This window comes from Colletotrichum spaethianum (genome assembly GCF_022836535.1).
Source record: "Colletotrichum spaethianum MAFF 239500 DNA, contig06, whole genome shotgun sequence".
Lineage (NCBI taxonomy): Eukaryota > Fungi > Ascomycota > Sordariomycetes > Glomerellales > Glomerellaceae > Colletotrichum > Colletotrichum spaethianum.
Window position 1 is genome coordinate 267,956 of NW_026054776.1, and position 19,099 is coordinate 287,054.

Here is a 19,099-nt window from a genome sequence, read left to right on the forward strand (position 1 = left end):
AGAGGTAATGAATGAATGATACATTGTATTTTTACCACAAAAAAACGATATTCCACACAGCTGCTGTTGGTTTACTCGCGCTTGTCCTTGTGTTCGACAAGTCTTGTCACCACCAAGACTCATTTCACCCAGTCACACATTCTTAGGTCAGCGGTACTGCTCAACAACCACGAATCTCATCTCGACGGCACCATTGTTCGCCAATCAGTCAAAAAGATGGACGATCTGGGAATCGAACCCAGGACCTACCGCAGACTGAACCAGGACTGATTCCTGTGCTAAGCGGTCATTATACCACTAAACCAATCGCCCATTGTGGATGATCTAGCCCGGACTTGAACCGGAGACCTTCAGTGAAGCCAGGGCGAGACAGGACATCGGGCGGATGCTGAATCGAACTGTTAGACTGACGTGATAACCAACTACACCACCAGACCATTCATTGGAAGTTGTTGAAGAGATCGTGGGCGAACCCGCTTTTAGGGCAAGCGTGGTTGAGCGAGGGCGGTGCGGATGGAAGTGGAGGTGAATGGGGGTTGAGAGATTAATAGCTCGCGCCTATGCGGCTCGGAGAGGGGTGAATTCGTGAGTCTGAAGTACACTTACACTCCGTTCTGCTCTACCTGTTCCCGCCACCGCTGAGGGAGAATATTTACAAATAAGGACTTCATGTCATTCACAGCTTGAGGCGGAGCGGGAGGTGACCCGGGCAGTGCGACAAGTGAGAGTCAGTCAGCCTTAGAGGCTGTTTTTTTTTTCAATCGGTCGCACTAGCCCCGCAGCGCACGCGAGCAGGCCCGATAAATACCGCCCACCCGGCCGATGGGTGCGTGAGTGAGTGACTGGGCATGACTTGTAATAGTAAAGCCGCTATAAACTCATTGGATGAGTCAACCCCCGCAATAAGATCCAACTTCACCTCCTTTTCAGCGCTCGATATCTGAACAACATTGCGCTTCATCAACAGTGAGAGTCTGGGATTATAACAAGGAAGAAAAGCAAAATACCACAAGGCAATATGGCCTCGAACCCTTTCGCGAACCCGCGCGTCGGTGTCGCGGCCATTATCCAGCGCCAGGACGGCAAGATTGTCGTAGGCAAGCGCGAGAGCAGCCACGGCGCAGGTACGGACATGCATCCATGCTCCATCTTTTTTATGCTCTCTCTTTGCATGGTTGTCCATGTGGAAAGGCAAAAGTGCTGACGTATAGCGACTCAGGGACCCTGCAACTCCCCGGAGGGCATCTCGAGTTCGGGGAGTCCCTCTTCACCTGCGCTGAGCGCGAGACATTGGAGGAGTCTGGGCTAAAGGTGCGCGGCGTCAAGGTCGTGGCCGTGACGAACGACATATATGAAGACCTCGGAAAGCATTACATCACCGTATTTGTGAGGTGTGAGATGGAAGATCCTAGTGCGGAACCGGTTGTGAGTAGATTGCCCTCGACGTCCTGGGTGTTGGCGAGATGAGAGTCAAGGAAATGTGAAGCTGACTGTATTGGCAGAACTTGGAGCCTGAAAAGTGCTCGGGCTGGGACTGGAAGGCGTGGCAGGAGGTTCGGGAGATTAACGAGGCGGCCAGGGGGGGTGATGGGAAGGTGAAGCTGTTTCTGCCATTGCAGCACCTTGTGGAGGAGAACCCGGACATTGAAAAATCGGCTTAAAGGTAACGAGCATATGTGGCGTTTTCTCGAGTTATTCATGGTTGAGGGGGTTGTTTTTCGCACTTACCTACCCGTATAGAATGGGGCACGTGTCATGGTTCTGACCGATCTGCACTCACTGGCCCTAAGAAGAGAGAAGGAGGGGCCTGGTATTGACAGGTCGGATCGGATGGTAAATAGATAATATGCACGAGCAGGCCAATTTCTCGTCTGCCGTCGTGTGTTTGTGGTTCGTATCTGGAGTATTTCCAGCCATGGAAACCACGGTGCGTGGGTCTGACTTGCTCAAGATTAATCAAGGAGAAAATGCTCATGGTTTCTACAGGACAGCGCAATCTACGTCTATCTTGCCTACATATCCTGGCGGCTTCTGCACTCCCTCAAGTCTCTATACTCATATGTTGATCAACAAGGCTATATGCACTTGTGCTTGCCGGCTTGTTTCTATTGTCCAAGTTCAGCCTTACTCTCGCTTTACCAAGTTTCTTTGGCGTCTTGAAACAAATGGTTGATGAGAGTATCATTGTTCCAGAGGCAGAACCCTCCGTCTCCTGAATGTATCGTGGATGTCATGTTTACATCGCAGTCTCTGGCCCCGTCGTCACAATAAGTGACGCTCTCTGTGGGGAATCCCGGAACTGGTCTGATGACGGGGCTGGGGAAGACGCCAGCCTTTCCCATCTCATCCAGCGAACAACACTACAAAACAGGATGTGACCCCTGCCTACATCCACCCGCCATAGCCGCCCGCCAATCAGATGAATGTCAATGTTTGGGAAACAGTCCTTTCCAAAGGATGTAATATTCAACTCTCAAGAGCCTCGTCTAAATCTGCTGCGAACACTTCGGCAGCGTTCTGCATCATTGCAAAGTTCTTCGGTATGTCAAGAAGCTGAACGCTGGGGATTAGTGGTTTGTTTCCGGCCATCAGGAACAAGCATAATCGAAGGGATTAATAATTTAACCGCCAAAGAGCTACTAGAAACCCAAGTCCACGAGTATTAGCGAATTCTGCCATGCCGCTGCCTGAGAATAGATGGGGCATATCGTATCTGTACAACCCCTAGCTTAATATCATGTTTAGCGTTATGCAAGGGTTCGAAGCCAGAGTGAACCTCGAGTCCCCAGCCTGGCGCCGAAAGGGTTGTGACGTCGATGTCCATTGTTCGGTGGTTGATTGGTGGGACTGCAAGGGCATACCACCTCAACTCTGTCCTAACGGCCGATCTTCTGGGACGATGCCTTATGTCCTCTGCAGCCCCTGGTATCGAGATCCCAGTGGAGGATTATCGAGACGGCACGCTCTGTCATCTGACCCGTTTTGTGCGTATATCATGGCTGCCGACCCAAAAAGAACTGCTCACGGCACTATCCTCCAGAGATGCTGCTTCTTGACCTTGTGCACCCACTGTTTCGGATCGTCACTCGTCTCTCAATTGCTAAATTAGCTATCGAAGGAGTGAAAAAGTGGACTGGGCGTGTGTTATTTACCGAAGGTGTGTCGCACTTGAAAATCACCAATGGCTTCATTACCAACATATTCATCACCAGAAGGGGGACGCCCGGCTGCATCACTCAACAATGACGTGGCCTCTTCACAAGACTCCCTAGACTCCGACCGGGAATTCAAGTACCAGTCAGGACTGATGCCCGCCGAATTTGGGGGCCTCGAGGTGGCATCGTCACTCGGGATGAAGTATTATCAAGATCGCGGGCAATACCAGCCCGCTCCGAGCGCTCCCGGCCACGTCCCGAGTGGCTACGCGTCATACCAAGACCAACATACCGGCGCGCCCTATGACAACATACATTACAAAAATTCGGCTGTTGCGACGGCATAAGATGGTCGGGCGGGCGGGTCATCAAAAGGGGAGAAGCGAATTTTGGGTGTAAGAGCAGCAACGTTTTGGGTGGCCATCATTGCCCTGGTCTTCTTCGTAGGCACGATCGGTGCGTCTGCGGCTGCTGGGACGATTGCACAAGCACACGCGGCATATGTGAAGACGTGTCAGGCGTGAGTAACCAAACTTGGAACGAGACGTTGAGAAGCAAGTACTCACAACTCTGCCAGTAAGCTGAAAACATCATCGGCATCATCACTGGCTGCTTCTGCCTCAACAGTACAATCAATGGCAGTATCAACGTTTGGAAGATCATCCGCCACAACTACCGCAACATCCTCCCCGGCCTCAACCTTAACATCTCTCGCGTCAATTCCACTTCCAGAGCAAGCTTCATCGCTCCTCGGCGAAGCAACCACCCACTGCCCGAACCTATCGTCGGAAATCAGGACATACACGGTCCCAAATTCAAGCGTCCGCTTTGTGCGTGAGTGCGGCAACAACTACCCGATGAACGACTTTGGAAAGATTCCGTTGACGAGGATGGAGGATTGCATGAACCTCTGCGCGGCGCTCGCCGTCACGACGCAGAGCGTCGACGGGCCGTGTGTCGGCGTCGCGTGGGTCACAGCAGGGAAGCAGGGAACAGATGAGAACTACTGTTGGCTCAAGGGCGCCCAGGGCTCGCCAGATCCAAAGGCTAATGTTGAGGCAGCATGGATTGTCAGGTAGTTGATGAAATAGCGAGGGAACGAGACAAGATATAGTGAGATGGCTTGGGAGTACGGAGTAGTTGATGAACGATCGCTTGCATCTATAATACCATTGAGGATTTCCACTTCGAGGTTGAAAGGTCACCCTTGCTATGTTCTCAACCATTACCGTCATTGTTGGCAGGCGCAAGCCCATATTCTCTAGTATTCGTGGACTGCCCAAGAGTCGGGACACTAGACTAAATGATGGACCGTGACTAGTTGAAACTATGAAACTGCCTCTCACCATCACTGCAAAGCAATTACGTCTATTTTCAGCACAGTAGATGGATGTTATCAATCAAGTCTGAAAAGGGCTGCCGACTTGCTTATCAGCCGAACTTCACGAAGATTATTGTGGCCACATCATACGCTCCATTCCTGTACATACCACGCAGGACTGACACGCATCGACCTGATTAGATTACTAGCGTTGGCCAGTTGGGAATAGCATCACTTATGAATTTTCCAGCGGTTATGAACATTATTTGAGGAGAGGGGCCTCCATCTTTATTTGAGACTGGCCTCTTGGAACATTCCTGCATGTATCTTCAAGAAGAGTCAATTATAAGAAACTATGGCCTACTTAGATCCCTATGTTACTACTAAAAGTGCAAGGCCACCGCTTTGAAACTCCGTCTGTTGTACCGTGCTACGAGGATTCAGCAAAATTATCGGAATATCATGGAAGATTTAGTCAATCACAACTGATGAAGCTTTATTGATTCTGTTTACTACTGTTCCTCTCTTTTGAAGACATCTTGACTACAAGTTTATATTACCACTCCGGGATGATTCGGGACGATTCAAAGGCCAGTCGATGGCCTGCTGTTCTCTAGATGATCTGCCATGTGTTACATCCCAACCTCCTCGGTATCGTTGGGCCTATTACACGAAGCGCTGTCGGCATGTATGTCCGATGATCCAGCTTGCTCATGATTTCCATTTTCTGGATCATCTCTTAATATTTCTGCCGCCCTACCAGATGTTCGGTCGGTCAAGGAGCCGCGAGAACTTCTCCCATAGCTTATAATGAAGAATACTGACAGAGGAATGAAGATCTTTGTGGTGTGCAAGAATATATGGTCGCGGCTAGGACTGAATAGGTGAGAACAGATGTGGTCCAAAGCAGAACGTTCTTATAGAAAAGGTTGAGAATGGCAGGGGGAACATTTGTTTCTATTGCTGACATGAAGTGGACATTGTATGTATATGAGAAAGTGCGCCTGCAAGGCATCCGCTGACAAGACCCTGGTTATGCATGAGCCCCGATTTGATGCTCCAACCTAACATTTCACGGTCGTGGCCCGTTATCCAGCGACTAGCCCGCCTGTGACTTTGCGTTTGGCTGGATGAGCGAGGGATTCAAGAGACCAATTTATGCAGCGCCAATGGCTTCCACAAAAGAAAGCACATCTTCAAAATAGCACAATTTCGTTAAAGGACTGAAGATACGGAGACAAGCGCTCAGTTGATCTGAATACCTTGTAGATATGTGAGCATTTGCATCATAAATAGAATCCTTGGTTCAAGATCTCTAACCCGAGGCCTGGAAAGCTAGTTTAACCGCCATATAAAGTCAAAATAATGGAAAATATCAACCCAGAAGACAGCCTTACATTTACAGTCAGTTCCTTTACTAATTCCTGTTGATCTGCTTAGCAGCCAGAAGTCTTGACATTGGTTTCGCTGCAAAGGGTGGGATCGTTGGGGGCATCGCCGGGTTCACCACCGCCAGTGACGCCCTTGGAATTCTTGCACACTTCGGCGCCGCCGAGGATGCAGGCGCCGTTGATGGTGACCTTATCACCGAGGTTGCCGTTGTAGTGGGCAATAGTCTTACCGCCGTCAACGTAGATGTTGTTGAAGACGGCCGTGCGGGCCGTCTGTTCTTTGCAGTTTCCGCACGAGCGCCAGAACTGACCGATGTTGACGCCGTAAAAGTCAGAGACCTCAAGCGTGCCGCCACCGTTGTGCTGGAAGAGCTTGTCGCTGGCGTCACGGGCGCCGCCACCCTTGACCGTGGATGTGCCACCCGTTTGGCGGAAGGTCGCACCGTCTTCGCAAACCTTATCCCACCAGCTGTGCCATTATCAGTACATGAGTTCTCATAAGGATTTGGAAGGTAAATCGGGGTATAGACTCACACGTTGACCAAGTTGCAGCTGCCCTGGCACTGAATACCCTCACCGGCGCCACCGCCGATGATAACATTGCTGAGAGTGGCACCATCCGCAAGAATAAAAGCCGCGTCCTTCTGGCCACCCTCGCCGCCTGTGCATGTACTGGGAACACGGTCGAACAGTTTCATGCCGCCATCAAAAGATCCCGTGATAGTCCTAGCCTCGGCGAGGTTCTCAGTCCCCGCAGGCGTAGGAAACGTTTTCTGAAGGCCGCCACCAGAGCCGGAGCCAGATCCAGAGCCACCACCACCGGGAGCAGTGCCGTTGTTAGCGGAGCTGCCACCGCCAGTGCTACCACCACCAGACCCACCCGAGCCGCCTGAGCCAGAACCGGAGCCGGATCCACTGCCGGATCCAGAGCCTGAGCCGCTTCCACCGCCGCCGGTCTCTTTCTCCTTCTTCTTCTTGTCTTTATTCTTCTCCTTGCTCTTATCCTTGGACTTGTCTTTTGACTTCTCGGCGTTAGACCCAACGTTTCCACCACCGCTTCCGGATGTGTCGTCACAGGTTCCGTTTTCACCAGGGCCACTGGAGCTGGCATATCGGATCTCGACCTTGGCCGGGCCGCCGACAGGGGCAGAACGAGGCTGCTGAGGAGATAAGACGGCGCGGGCGAGGTGACCGACGCCTCCTAAGTGTCGACGGGCTTGCCGCTCTTCGCCACTAGGGTGGATGGGGTTCGCAGAAGCCAGCGCGGCAAGCGAGTAAAGGATCAGCCGGGACGCCATTGTTTATGATGATGTTAGCAATTCTATCGATGATGGGATAGAAGTTCGCTAGTGCCAGACTCAAAAGAAAGCAACGAAAAAAAAAAGTGTTGTCGGCAAGCGAGAACAGTGAATGGGCGGGTGAAGATGTTTGGAAAGGTGTGAAGTGAATGCTTGACGATGAGAGCCTGATGAGAAAGAGAAGGTCTGCTTGAAAGGAGGAAGTGAAGTTGTCTTATATCTTAACTTGACAGTCATTAGACGTGCAGTAGTCTCGCGCGAAATATAGTGGTTGTTCATCTGATCGAGCCCCTGTGTTAGCATACCAGACAGCGATTCTTGTGTAGCACCTTGGGTCGCCCCGATCATGTACGAAGAGAAGCTAGTATATCGACGACTGCCCAGAGTTTCCACCATTTGATGTATATTGATGAAGTCAGCACGACAGACTAATATGGAGTGCTAGATTCAGTATGCGGCTATGTCCCAGATGAACCAGGTCCGTGTTCCAGGTTCAATTAAAGTAGTGGGTGTCATGTCACAACATAAAGTAGAAACACAGAGCCACAATCGCCAAGGAGCCTAAGTGTTGTAAGTCAGTTGGTTTAGGGACAACCCAAGGTATGAATCGTCTTGTATAGATTTGATGGGGTCGGGATAACAGCTCGAGCAGGAAATGGCCAAGACCTTTAGGAAATGTATCCGCCATAAGCAGTCAATTGCATCAGAAGGATCAAATGAGCCTGGTGGAGGTGCGGCTATTGCACAACATATGTAACTTGCTAATGGTCTGGGCGCTTCAGACTGTCATTGCCGAGTGGCCTTGGCCTTGGCCTCTTTGCGAACCTTTCCGTGCTTACTTCCTTGCATATGGGTTTTCGCCCCCAGTTGAGGGGCTTCTAGAATGGGAAATAAAGCAATGCGTCTGGCTTAATCTACCTGAACCCCTCCGGTCAGGGGCTGACCCAAGAGTACGGATCCCGGCGATCTCGGAGACCGGCACGGTGACGGCAGCTATCCGTGCGGATGCACCTGCGGGGTTCTCCTCAGATGGGGCTCTTTTGACTGATCTGTCCCTTAGGAGCCCTGGGTATTTGGGGTTGAAGAAGTCGTACTTTTAGGACCCGCTCGACAAGGCTAAATGCGACCTTATTTTGAGGCTCTGTCGAATGCTGAAACTTGTGGTGCAGAGAAAAGCGAAAGTGCGGAACAGACAGGTTGTTATGTCTTCATAAAGACTAAAGGGCGCGGAGTTCGTACAGCTGGTTGTTTACCAAAATAGAGTTCAGTCAAAAAAGAGAGATGGGACGTCCCAAGTCCCTAAAAATCTGATTTTGGGAGAGTACCGGTAATGGTCTCGCTGACTATGATAGAGTTCAGCCGCCAAGAAATGCTTTGCACGCCAAGACACAGGCCTCATGCAGCTACGTGATTTTTGACTCACGATCTCGTTCAATATGTACGAGACGCCCTTGTAAGAGAAAACCGAGACAAATGGCGAGATTCATTCATAATTCCTGTCTAAATCGAGTTTATTTCAACGCTTGTATCGAGTTGCCCCTCTGCGTCCGTCCCTTACCGAGACACCACAGCCGCCGTTCAAAGTTTGAGACCAGAAGGTTGCAATTGTATGGAAGGGCCCCATTTTTTCTCATCTTGTTTCTCTGATTTATATTATAGTCATCTGTACTGTTTAAGATGGAGCTATAACTATTTTTTAACTTCGCTAGCAGTGCTTCAAGCACATGGCAGTGCCTGTAGTGGGGAATCAGTCCCCTTAGAATATCAGACTGAAACTGACATTAGACTGACTGGGAGAATATCGTAGACACTGGATGAGCAGGAGCCAAGATCCACAAACCCCAATAGTATCTGAGCCGATATCATATGACGAGCTCGCTATAAACGTGCGTGAATGGCTAATGCCGTGTCTACAAAGCTTAGGTCCAATGCCAAGCTTAGATAAAGCTGATCGGAATCAGCTTCTCTTGAATGAGGCCGGCCGATGGCCGGCGGTCTGGTTAAGTGCCCTCCGAATGGTATTGCCTATGATACAACCAAAGAATCATGTCTCGAGAGGCAGCGCTCACTTTCATGTGTCATGCAGGGTATCCAGAAACTACTCCAAACGCCGGGGTGATTGGCAAATCCAATAAGAAAAACATTGGACCAAGAACACGAAATACCAAGGTCTACACCATGTCGTCAACAGAGGGACGACGGCTGCTTCTAGCATGGTGCGATGTCACCGGCTTGCGGGGAACCCCAACACCACGTCCATCTCGACTGCTAGTACTATACCGGGTCCTACCAGTCAATCTGTCGGTGGCAGTGATCTTCGCCCCACGCCTCTTGCCCCATCCGGCCTTCCGAGTAGCCACCGCCCCATCAAAGTTGTCAATGTCGTTTTCGAGAGGAAGTTTGCGGTGTAAGGGAATATGGTTGAAACGCCAATCCCATACTGAGGCGTAGACCATCCTGTAGGCTGAGAAGGCGAACACGGTTCCAATCACCGCACCAGCTAGAACATCATACCAGTTGTGAGACTGGTCGACGGTCAACGAGCCGCCTACCAGGGTAGCGCCGAGAATTGGAGCGTAGGTAAGGATGAGCTTCCACATGGATGGATGGTAGTTGGAGAAGACCTTTAACTTGGCGTTAAGGTACAAGTACAGGAAGACCATGCCGGAGAACATGGCGGTCGTGTGACCCGAGGGGAATGATTCCAAAGCGTTGGAGAGAGTTCCGTCCATTTCTCTGGTGCAAATGTCTGACGTCCACATGATGCCTCCATAGCCTGTGCCGTCGAGACCGGTCGCATTGCCACCTGGCTGGGAGGCCTTGCTGATGTCGGGTTGGCAGACCTCAAGGAAGTTGGGTCGCAGTCCACCAATGAGCCACTTGATCATGACTTGGAAAACAGTAGAACCGAGGACCGAATAAAGTAGACCCATAATGCCGTTATTGATGTCCCAGAAAGATCGTACGCGGATCTGGCAAAGGAGAATGGACAGAATGGGAACGCCGATACCGAGGGCTGTTGCAGCATGGCTGGGGATGTATTGCGGGATGTGCGGATAGGCGAACTGGGGGTAGACAACTTCGCCGTTCTCGAATGTGATGGGAAATGTTCGGTGAGCCGGTGGGTGCGCTCTAAAGACCTGGAGAGGCGGTATTAGTCAAGTCGATGAAGTAGACATGAAAGCCTGATTCAGAGTCCAATACTCACTACCAGCGCAATAACTCCCATAATGATCATGGTGATGATGTCAAGCCAGGTCACCTTCAGCCACAACATGAAGGGCGGCCGATGGGCCATGCTATAATCTCGGCCATACCACCGGTCATTGACCTTTGTGTCCTCGCTGCTTTTCCGACGATGGGTTGGGAGGGTTGTCGTGTTAGGGTGGCGACGCGCAAAAGGGTTGAACCGTGCCATGTTGGAGAACGGGGTACCGGCAATATCGAAGCGGATCAGAGTCAAATGGAGATGAGGAGAGGTATCCGGGGGCCAACTGGGCTGGAGCTCCGGCAATGCACGGCGAGAGCAGGTCTAATGGTAAAGGCGATAATGAGCGAGCGTCTTGATGGCGATGGACTTATGAAAGGGGCAGAAGGGCACCATTCTAATATGCGAAGTGCGATTCTCTCATCGCCCATTCACATTCATCATCTCTTTCCCCAAGCAGGTCATGAACTCTTGGCAACTACGCTATTCCAACAGCCGAACTACGTATGTAGGCTGTCCCTGACTGAAAGACATAGACAGAGATGAGAGGGCAGGAGAGCGTCGCGAACGCGCTGTGCCAAGTCTTGGTCCGCGCTGCTGACGTCACTTTGGGTGCGCCGGTGCAACTATCGACGGATAGTCAACGGCGCAGTCTCAGCTCTGCTGGCAGGGGTCGACAGCAGCCATCGGACGTTCAGCCATTGAGGGCCTGCCAAAAAGTCTTGGCTGATGCCTTCCTGTCGTGCCTGTCCAGCCACAAACCAAGAGACATTCGCTTCCTGGAATGTTTGGATCATCTCCCATCCCGTCACGGAGGACAGGAGATTGTCCCTGATTTAAGCGAAGGAAACCCAGTGGCATTCCTGCTCAGCCCATTATGTCATCTCATATTGTTTTTGTCGATTGTACGATGGAGGATTTGTGTCTCATGATCAAATGCGACTAACTTTATCAGAAAACTGCAGAGGCCCCAGCTCAGTACTTTGCAGCATTAGGTACCCAAAGACGTATTGAAGACGTGTCTGCAGTCTGAAGCTGCTGTATCAGAGCACAAATTTCGAGGGCTGTGTATACTCAAACAACTTGCTGGTAGTCACTTGGGTAGCCGCGCCGGGATACTTGTGATAGAGGTAGAAGGGCGGCGCGGTTTTCTGTCACTCAATTGGTAGTCAACCAGTATGAACGATTCAGCTTTTATGATCTGATATTTTGCTTGGGAGATCTGGAATTCTAATCGCCCTGTCTCAATTGTCTGAGGCATTTCGCGAGCCATAACTCTGTGGAAGCAGCCTACGCCCGAGGTTCTCAATAAACCCTAGCCTGCAACAACATTTCGAGCATGACAACAATGGAAATGCAGTTTGACGGAGCCTCCCAGCAACTGCGAGTTAGCCTCCAGGACCATAGGCGCGTGCAAGCAGTAATTGATCAAAATTGAAGTCAAATGCCGACGAAAGAGGCTCTGGCATTAGCGAACTTTGTGCTCATCTGTCTAGAGATGCGGCTACTGCTATAATCCTCTGCGTTTTGACTAGTCAAATTCACAACAGATAGGTTGAAGAAAATCAATGTCGATTCCGGAGAAAACCCGGAAGGTGAATATGAGATCATGTCACATCCTCATCTCCCTTTCTCGGATTTTCAGGTATTGAAACAATTGGTTATCGGTTGTGATACCACTTTAAAAATCTATGGCTTCGCCAGGCATGGTAGCCAATGCCATCAAATTGATATGTGTCCTTAAAGGGTAGATTTTGTGGTGAGCATGATCAACTAGAAGGCAGAGACTAAGGTGATCCCGAGTTGGCACGCCAATACATCGCCACGCGAATCAATTCAAGCCTATTTGACTCTATCCATTGAGTAGCACTGCTCGCCCCACGTTCTGGAAGTTATGGAAATCTTCAACGATTTCGTTTGAAAGACCTTCAAGATAGGTACATTCTCTAGTGTCATCTCTGCCGTCGCTCTTTTACCTCAAGTGACTGGTTTTACTGTCCCTGGTCAATGGCTGCGTCGATGGTCAGATGCAGAGAAACTGAAAAACTCGGTTTCATAGACTTGCAAACAAGTGAGGTTTGTTATTCAGCCAGCTGCAAACACAACGAGAGTCGGCATCTTGGTGTAGCTACAATTAATATAATATTTACAGTCAGAAACTTGTGAAACCCTCCAAAGCTTGGCTGGCTCGTTGCGCTTGGCGACCTGGCCAGCAGCTTCCATTTCTGAGAGATCGTGTCTTGCGAGCAATGATCATAGTCGGAGTCCGCTTACATAACTAGGCACACCGCTAGTCGTTCCTTCAAGACTGAACAGCCGGGGAAAGCGGCAACTGTCTAGTGCTTGCGGCAGAAGATGCGGCTGCGGCGAAGGGATCTCTTGGTCTTGCAAGTACCCTTCTGAGAGTTATTGCTGCTGCTGCTAGTCGAAGCGGCAGAAGACGCGGTTTCGGTCTGATTGACGCTGCTGCTGCTGCTGCTGACAGACGAAGTGGTGGTGGACTCAGTTTCGGTCTGGTTGCTGTTGCTGCTGCCACCAGTCCAAACGGCGGGGCCGGGCATGGGCCAGTCCTTGTAACCGTTGTAAATGCTGAAGTTGAACGACGAGTCGGCCTTCTTGTAGCCGCCGGGGATTTTGATCGTCGGGCCAGGGGTACCGTTGCCACCGTTGGTGATCTTAACTTGAGCGCAGCTGTGTAGAGAGAAATGTTAAGTCTTTGAAACAAAAGGTTTGATGATAAGGGAATCGGGTACTCAAGAGTTATAGAACTCAGCCTGTCCAACATGCGTCCCATGAACAGGGATATGCTCTACGCGGACAAGGTACTCTCCGTCTGGGGTATCCTTAGGAACAGTGAACTCAATGATGTCCTTGTCCGAAGTGCACCAGGCGTCTGTAGGTCGCCACACTTGTTGCAAATACTCTCTTCATAGACCTTGAACCAGTCTCCGTCACCCTCGTAGGTCTTAGCGGTGCTAGGGGCCTTCGACATGTAAACAAAAGCCCCACCGGGGTGTTGCATGGTAGCGCTCACGCCGAGCTTAAAGCCAACCTTTGTGCATACATCGTTGCTATGATGAAAGCTGCCGTGAACCCAACTGATGAGTTGGGTGAAACCAAGCGCAAGGACAAGAGCTTCCCTCGAGTATGGGTTAGTTTGAGCCGGCCTTGATTTCATAGGTGCCAGTCTTGGAAGCAAAAGTGAAGGCACTCTTGTTGCAACAAAAGTCAGGCGAGTCAGGCGTCATGTCATCGCGAGTGTTCTCCCACTTAGTCGGGTTGTACTTAGCTTCGCGGGTGTTGGAACGGATATACTCGAAAGAGTTGGTGGAGACGCCATCGACGATGAGAGTATCGAAGAAGTAGTGGGCAGAGACGAGGGGGCAACAACCGCAAGAGAAACAATAGAGAACTTCATATTTGATGATTGTATGGGATTCGACAAGTAGCTTTTGATGTGATCTCGAAAGAAACGTTTGCAAAAATCTGAAAGGGCTCGCCCTGAACGAATTTCGATAACGAATGTAAGGTATGAAAAGAATGAGCAACCAAGGGGTATAACGCCAACGCGGATGCACAAAATAGAAATTTCTCCCAGGACTCACCGCAGTCTTTGTATCGTCCGCTTCATATTGCAGATATCTTAAGTATGCCTTCTCTGCCACCCACATCCCCTAACGTAACGGTTGTACAATGGCATTGGGACCACACCACAACCCAAGCCAATATTATCTCCATTAGCGGCAGGAGAAAAATTGCGTTCCCCATAGCCCCCATGGTCTAGTGCAATCCTGTAGTTAATTACCTACCAGTAGATAGGACTCCAGCTAACGGGAGATGCCGCCGCTTACGCAGCGTGACGAAGTCCTGGTCTGCAGTGACGGAACCCAGATCCCTCTTGCGAGCTTGCACTCTTCATGTTCCCAGTGTTTGCATTGCTTTCTTCCGAGTGATCCAGGATTTTCGGCCGAGTGCGATTACCTTGATGTGGTGGAGCCAGTGCCCCTTAAACTAATTATCTAGAGTGTTAATCTGGACGGTGTCTGAAACCCGATGAGATCGCATCGAGAGCCCGAGCCCTAATTTGCATCCAACGAACAGTCCAGTAAAAAAATTTCTGTACTCGAACGACAAACCATTTTCCATCGTCAATGAGGACTGAGCCTAGTAGAAGCCACCTGGGTTGCTCTTGTGCCGCGGCTATCGTCCGGGCCCTTCCATTTCAACTGTGACCTTGATCCTTCCCCCGCTTCGACAGACCGCTTGAGTCATCCATACATGGCTAGAATTATGTATCGGGTATACGATGATGGAATCAGAACCCGAACTCTTGGGCCGGCAGTTATGCGGCGGATTATCAGTACCTAGAACAACAGCATGAAGAGCCTCAATGAAGCTTCTAGTCATTAATCATGCAGAAATATAGGAAGAGCTTCATGCTATGGAAAGATATGAATTGCTTGCGAGCCAAATGAGATGAGAAACAAATTCCTCCCTCGTCGAATGATGCACAGAGTTTGGCCGTATCAAAGACGCGCTTTCTTCTAAAGGGGTCAACTATGTATATAATAGCTGGTCAGGGCAACACATGGTACGTGCTGCATTGGGCTGGTATTCTCTGGCAAAGGCTTTTAAGAAAGGAGATATCTTAGCGCATAAAGAATCTTGTCTTGTGAGTGGGTTATCGCGGAAACGGGACGGCTTGGCGAATTCACCTGATTGCGCAAGCATTTTAACCCTTTAAGTTGTTGGTTCACCGATTTACTGGTTCGCCTATTTGCAGGGGTGTGAACAGAAGATGCCCTGAAACAAGGACAATTCGTCTTCGCCCTTGGCCCCGAGGACCGAGTCGATGTTCATATTGCAATGAAATTGCCTTTGAGATGGCCAAAATGCCAAAGGCAGAAACACCTAGGAACATTGGACTGCCACGGCCCAGCGCAACTTACCAATCGGCTGGCTTGGAAATACGAGCTTTTAGCAAAAACATCGAGCTGACGTAGATCTTATACTATAGTCGAAACCTTCAGAGGCGCGATGACGGCGACCAACTGCATCAAGAGATAGTTAATGCATTCGATAGCATGCTTCGAAGTGACCGTCTCATTGCTTCTGGGCCAAGGAATCAACGGTTTGTCAACATCATATCTCGGAAAACTCTGTCTTGTCTACACTATGCTAACGGCAGCTGATACAGCGCCGGGTCGTAAGTCTGGGCACACCAAAAAGGATAATCCAATCAACAGCTACAGTAATATGGGGAGACACAGGACTTCTGGTGGTGCACTGTAAAGTGACTCCAAGCTGATGGGTCCTCTTTTAAACTGTTGATTGGATTATCCTTTTTGGTATGCCCAGACTTATGACCCGGCGCTGTACGTCCGCTCTCTGTTTTAATCCTCACAGGACGGCATTTTGAAGGAAGCAAGGCTCAATAAAATTGCTTTGACTGAATTAGCTTGTTAACATACGGAAGCGCTGTTGTAGCAGATGTACGTTTCTGATTTATGTTCTGTCCCGCGTTAGGGGTCGTCTCCAATTGAGTTCCATATTATCGATGGAAATCCTCTGGCGGGAGAAAAGGCGTGACCAAAGAACAGAGATGTAATCCTCGGTGGGATAACATGACCGTGGAGAGATAGAGCAAAAAGAAAATTTTCTTGTTGACCTTGATGAGGTGCCCAGTATCTGTTCATCAGTTTATCTCAAATCTGACGTAGAAGACGTACATTTAGAGCCTTGGGAAGATGCTCTCCAAACTTTTGAACGACTTCGTGAGCAACCGAGTCCGATCAATGTTCGATGTATTAACCCGGCCATGGCTACAGCCAGTTAAAGAGGCGATGCAAATTTTAAGCAGTGGCTTACAGTGGTTACCCATTGGTTAAGGTAAGTCTTGTCCATACCACAGAGTTTAATTAACCAAGTGTTCGTCCTTCACCGCTTGCTCACTATTCTGATTCATCAAAGGACGGGAAAAAACCCATGCCAAATCATTTTTATCTTTGTAGAAGTCTCCTACTTGATTCAGCTGCCTTCGAACTACCTTGACAAAGAACGGGAATGGTTACCATCGTCCGCAGAGAAATGTCGCTCTTCGTGAATATTCTTGCCGACTCAAATAAGCTTCATTTAGGTGACCGAATGGGTCAAAGATTCTGGCCGTATTCAGTAGCCTTCGCTGTCGTTACCTAGCATATGTGCTGTGCAAGTCCCAATAAGCCTGATGGTCAACAATCAAAACAGCAAACGAAACCAATGCAAAGAAAAGGTTTTTATTTATGGAGCAATGCTGGATCTTGATATTTCTTTACCACTTACAACAATGACAACCCTGAAAAGGCATCTGCAAGGTTGTCTAACTAAACTGGGCCTCACAACAGAGACGGAGGGAGGAGATCATTGTCTGTAAAAGACCAAGGATTAGCGGCTGGTCAATATATTCCTGAAAACGGTTATATGTTCCATTCTAAACCAAGTGAATATAGCATAACGGCTTATTTACTACAACTCTCACTGGCATCCTATTGCAGAATCTTGCGCAGGCGAAGCTTCTGTTTACAGAGGGTTCATGCTTTCCGGGGCTAAAGCTCCCCGTTTCATCAAAGATTTCTCATCCTCGCCAGCCTCATATCTCTTCAAAAGTTCCTCCGGATCGAACCGTGGTCCACGGGGGTCTTCGGTAAACTCGGCATTCATCATGTACTGAATAGCGTCCTCCTTGGTTTCGAACGCATCGACTTGATTTTCGATCTTGTTGCCGTCCGGGTCCTTGTAGTACATGCTCGTAGACATGCCGTGGTTGGCACAGTAAGCAGGTTCAATGCCAAATTCTTTTCGGGCTTTGTATGCCTGTAGTAAGTGCCCCAACGAGTCGAACGTGAGCGCGAGATGGTCCACGCCGACTGCGTTCTCCGGTTTTGGTACCGCGTTTGGGTCGTTGAGAACCGCCAAACGGTGGTGCTCGTGGTCCCAGGTCATGAATGTGATAAGATCGCTCGAGTGCGTGATCTTGGCGTTGAGAAAGTTTTTGTAGAATTCAACCAACTGCTGTGGATTCTTGCTCCGGAGGACGAAGTGAGCCAGTTCCGAGGGTCGGCAAGCCACTTGAGAAGCTTTGAGAGCCATGGTGATGTAATTGCAAGCACGTTGTTATTTAAGAATATCATGCAGGCCCCTAGAAATGTCTCGGTAGAACATGCGGGGAAACTCCCACTATTTGAAGCTTCCTCGATGTGTTTATGACGGAGGACTGCCACGCCCCGGGGCCGAGTAAGTTTCACGGCATACCCATTTTCGCCGTGTTTCCGTACCATAATACCTGATTACAAACCAAGTTTCCATGCGATATGAAGTCATCCAATATGAGTTGGACACGTTCCTCTCCGGTTGCTCAAAGTCGCCTAACATCGAACTTCCTCATAAGTAAATCCGTTACCCCGCCGCCGCCGGCTGCGCGAGCACCCGAGTCGGACGTCCGCCCACATGGGACTCGATAGTTACCTGTCAACGAACCTCGGCTGTCTATGAACCTAGCCAATGTGATCTGCAAACTGGTAGCATTGCTGTAACTCTGGACTCCCCAGACGAAAGGGCGCTTTGGCGCTGAGATTGGACGACAGGACCGAGCTTTCGCAACCCGACCATTCACGTGCACGTAGATACTGACTGCTCGCTGAGCCTTTTGCCACAGTGAAGTGTTTTTCTGAATCAGACGCTTCAGAGTTTGAGAAGAAAGATATCGATCAAGCTGATGGAACACATTTCTTCTCCCGAAGCTTCAAGAATGACTGACCCAAAATAAAATGACCAGTTCACTAAAGTGGTTCACCAGATAACGCTCTCTATTCCTGGGAAATGATCGGTGTATCCCATTTGGCTACGCTAGTGCCATCAAAGCACTTCACAAACCATACCACAAACGTCGAGTGACTGGATTCACTTCAGAGCTCATCCTTTTCGCTTCCAACACCCCCATGTGGATTACTAGGACTTTGGCAGAGTCGACCGTCAAGCCCTGGCGACCAAACATCACCCCCAACTGCTTTGCTTCCGTAGAAGATGTGAGCCGGGTCATACTCTTTCTTGATGGCTAGAAGCTTGTGCCATAGTTATTACCGTAAAAGTTCTGTTTCCACTCGGGGTCGCCGGGGTCTGCCTGCCATATACTGTGAGTTAAAGGCCATGGTTTTCATGGCTATTATTATCAGTAATCGTGCTACGCACCCCCTACCACTTGATTTCGGAAACCTCCACCCGCGCTAGCGGGTGCTCGCCACCCATTCGTAAATATCACCCATACGTAAAATGCACTGTGACGCTTAAGATACGCCTCAGATACACTAAAAGGTGGTTTCCCTATAAGCTCTATTTCTCTACTACTTATAGAAATGAAACTATAGAAATTATAAATTAGAACTACCTTAGTTTTAATACTAGTGAAGTACTTTTTAATTAGATATAAATAAGTAGATATACATAACAGTGGTTTCTTACAGTATAAATACAGTGTAAATATATAATATATACTTATACTATAATAAAAATAAATTAAAAGCTTATTATTACTTATTTTAAAAGTAATTATATAAATTTTTGTAAGTTTTCACTTATATTTTATAGCCAAAATGTTAATATATCTTTTGGTGTATTTTGGTGCTTTACGAATGGGTGATATTTACGAATGGGTGGCCAGCACCCGCTAGCGCAGGTGGAGGTTTCCGAAA

The 19,099-nt window shown here is 49.3% G+C and overlaps 6 protein-coding genes and 2 non-coding genes across 8 annotated transcripts; 2 read left to right on the forward strand and 6 right to left on the reverse strand.

Moving 5' to 3' along the window:
* Nucleotides 1–217: 217 nt before the first annotated feature.
* ColSpa_tRNA_097 lies at nucleotides 218–312 on the reverse strand. The gene is made up of 2 exons: nucleotides 277–312; nucleotides 218–253 (listed from the first exon to the last, which is right to left on the reverse strand). It is a non-coding gene; the product is annotated as a tRNA-Ala (tRNA).
* An 8-nt stretch (nucleotides 313–320) lies between these two features.
* Nucleotides 321–437, reverse strand: ColSpa_tRNA_096. Its single transcript has 2 exons — nucleotides 400–437; nucleotides 321–356 (listed from the first exon to the last, which is right to left on the reverse strand). It is a non-coding gene; the product is annotated as a tRNA-Val (tRNA).
* A 581-nt stretch (nucleotides 438–1,018) lies between these two features.
* ColSpa_03110 (nudix hydrolase 1) lies at nucleotides 1,019–1,661 on the forward strand (the record flags this gene model as incomplete). The annotated part of the gene is made up of 3 exons (XM_049269322.1): nucleotides 1,019–1,124; nucleotides 1,220–1,425; nucleotides 1,503–1,661. 3 exons carry the CDS (start codon nucleotides 1,019–1,021, stop codon nucleotides 1,659–1,661), a joined length of 471 nt encoding a protein of 156 aa, XP_049125279.1.
* A 2,351-nt stretch (nucleotides 1,662–4,012) lies between these two features.
* Nucleotides 4,013–4,234, forward strand: ColSpa_03111 (uncharacterized protein; the record flags this gene model as incomplete). Its single annotated transcript, XM_049269323.1, has 1 exon — nucleotides 4,013–4,234. One exon carries the CDS (start codon nucleotides 4,013–4,015, stop codon nucleotides 4,232–4,234), a length of 222 nt encoding a protein of 73 aa, XP_049125280.1.
* Nucleotides 4,235–5,912: 1,678 nt separating this feature from the next.
* ColSpa_03112 (putative pectate lyase E) lies at nucleotides 5,913–7,165 on the reverse strand (the record flags this gene model as incomplete). The annotated part of the gene is made up of 3 exons (XM_049269324.1): nucleotides 5,913–6,336; nucleotides 6,402–6,593; nucleotides 6,879–7,165. 3 exons carry the CDS (start codon nucleotides 7,163–7,165, stop codon nucleotides 5,913–5,915), a joined length of 903 nt encoding a protein of 300 aa, XP_049125281.1.
* Nucleotides 7,166–9,336: 2,171 nt separating this feature from the next.
* ColSpa_03113 (PA-phosphatase related-family protein) lies at nucleotides 9,337–10,583 on the reverse strand (the record flags this gene model as incomplete). Its single annotated transcript, XM_049269325.1, has 2 exons — nucleotides 9,337–10,305; nucleotides 10,374–10,583. 2 exons carry the CDS (start codon nucleotides 10,581–10,583, stop codon nucleotides 9,337–9,339), a joined length of 1,179 nt encoding a protein of 392 aa, XP_049125282.1.
* A 2,543-nt stretch (nucleotides 10,584–13,126) lies between these two features.
* Nucleotides 13,127–13,395, reverse strand: ColSpa_03114 (uncharacterized protein; the record flags this gene model as incomplete). Its single annotated transcript, XM_049269326.1, has 2 exons — nucleotides 13,127–13,266; nucleotides 13,296–13,395. The coding sequence occupies 2 exons, from the start codon at nucleotides 13,393–13,395 to the stop codon at nucleotides 13,127–13,129; spliced, it is 240 nt and encodes a 79-aa protein (XP_049125283.1).
* A 3,536-nt stretch (nucleotides 13,396–16,931) lies between these two features.
* ColSpa_03115 (biphenyl-2,3-diol 1,2-dioxygenase 3) lies at nucleotides 16,932–17,501 on the reverse strand (the record flags this gene model as incomplete). The annotated part of the gene is made up of 1 exon (XM_049269327.1): nucleotides 16,932–17,501. One exon carries the CDS (start codon nucleotides 17,499–17,501, stop codon nucleotides 16,932–16,934), a length of 570 nt encoding a protein of 189 aa, XP_049125284.1.
* Between the last annotated feature and the right edge of the window lie 1,598 nt (nucleotides 17,502–19,099).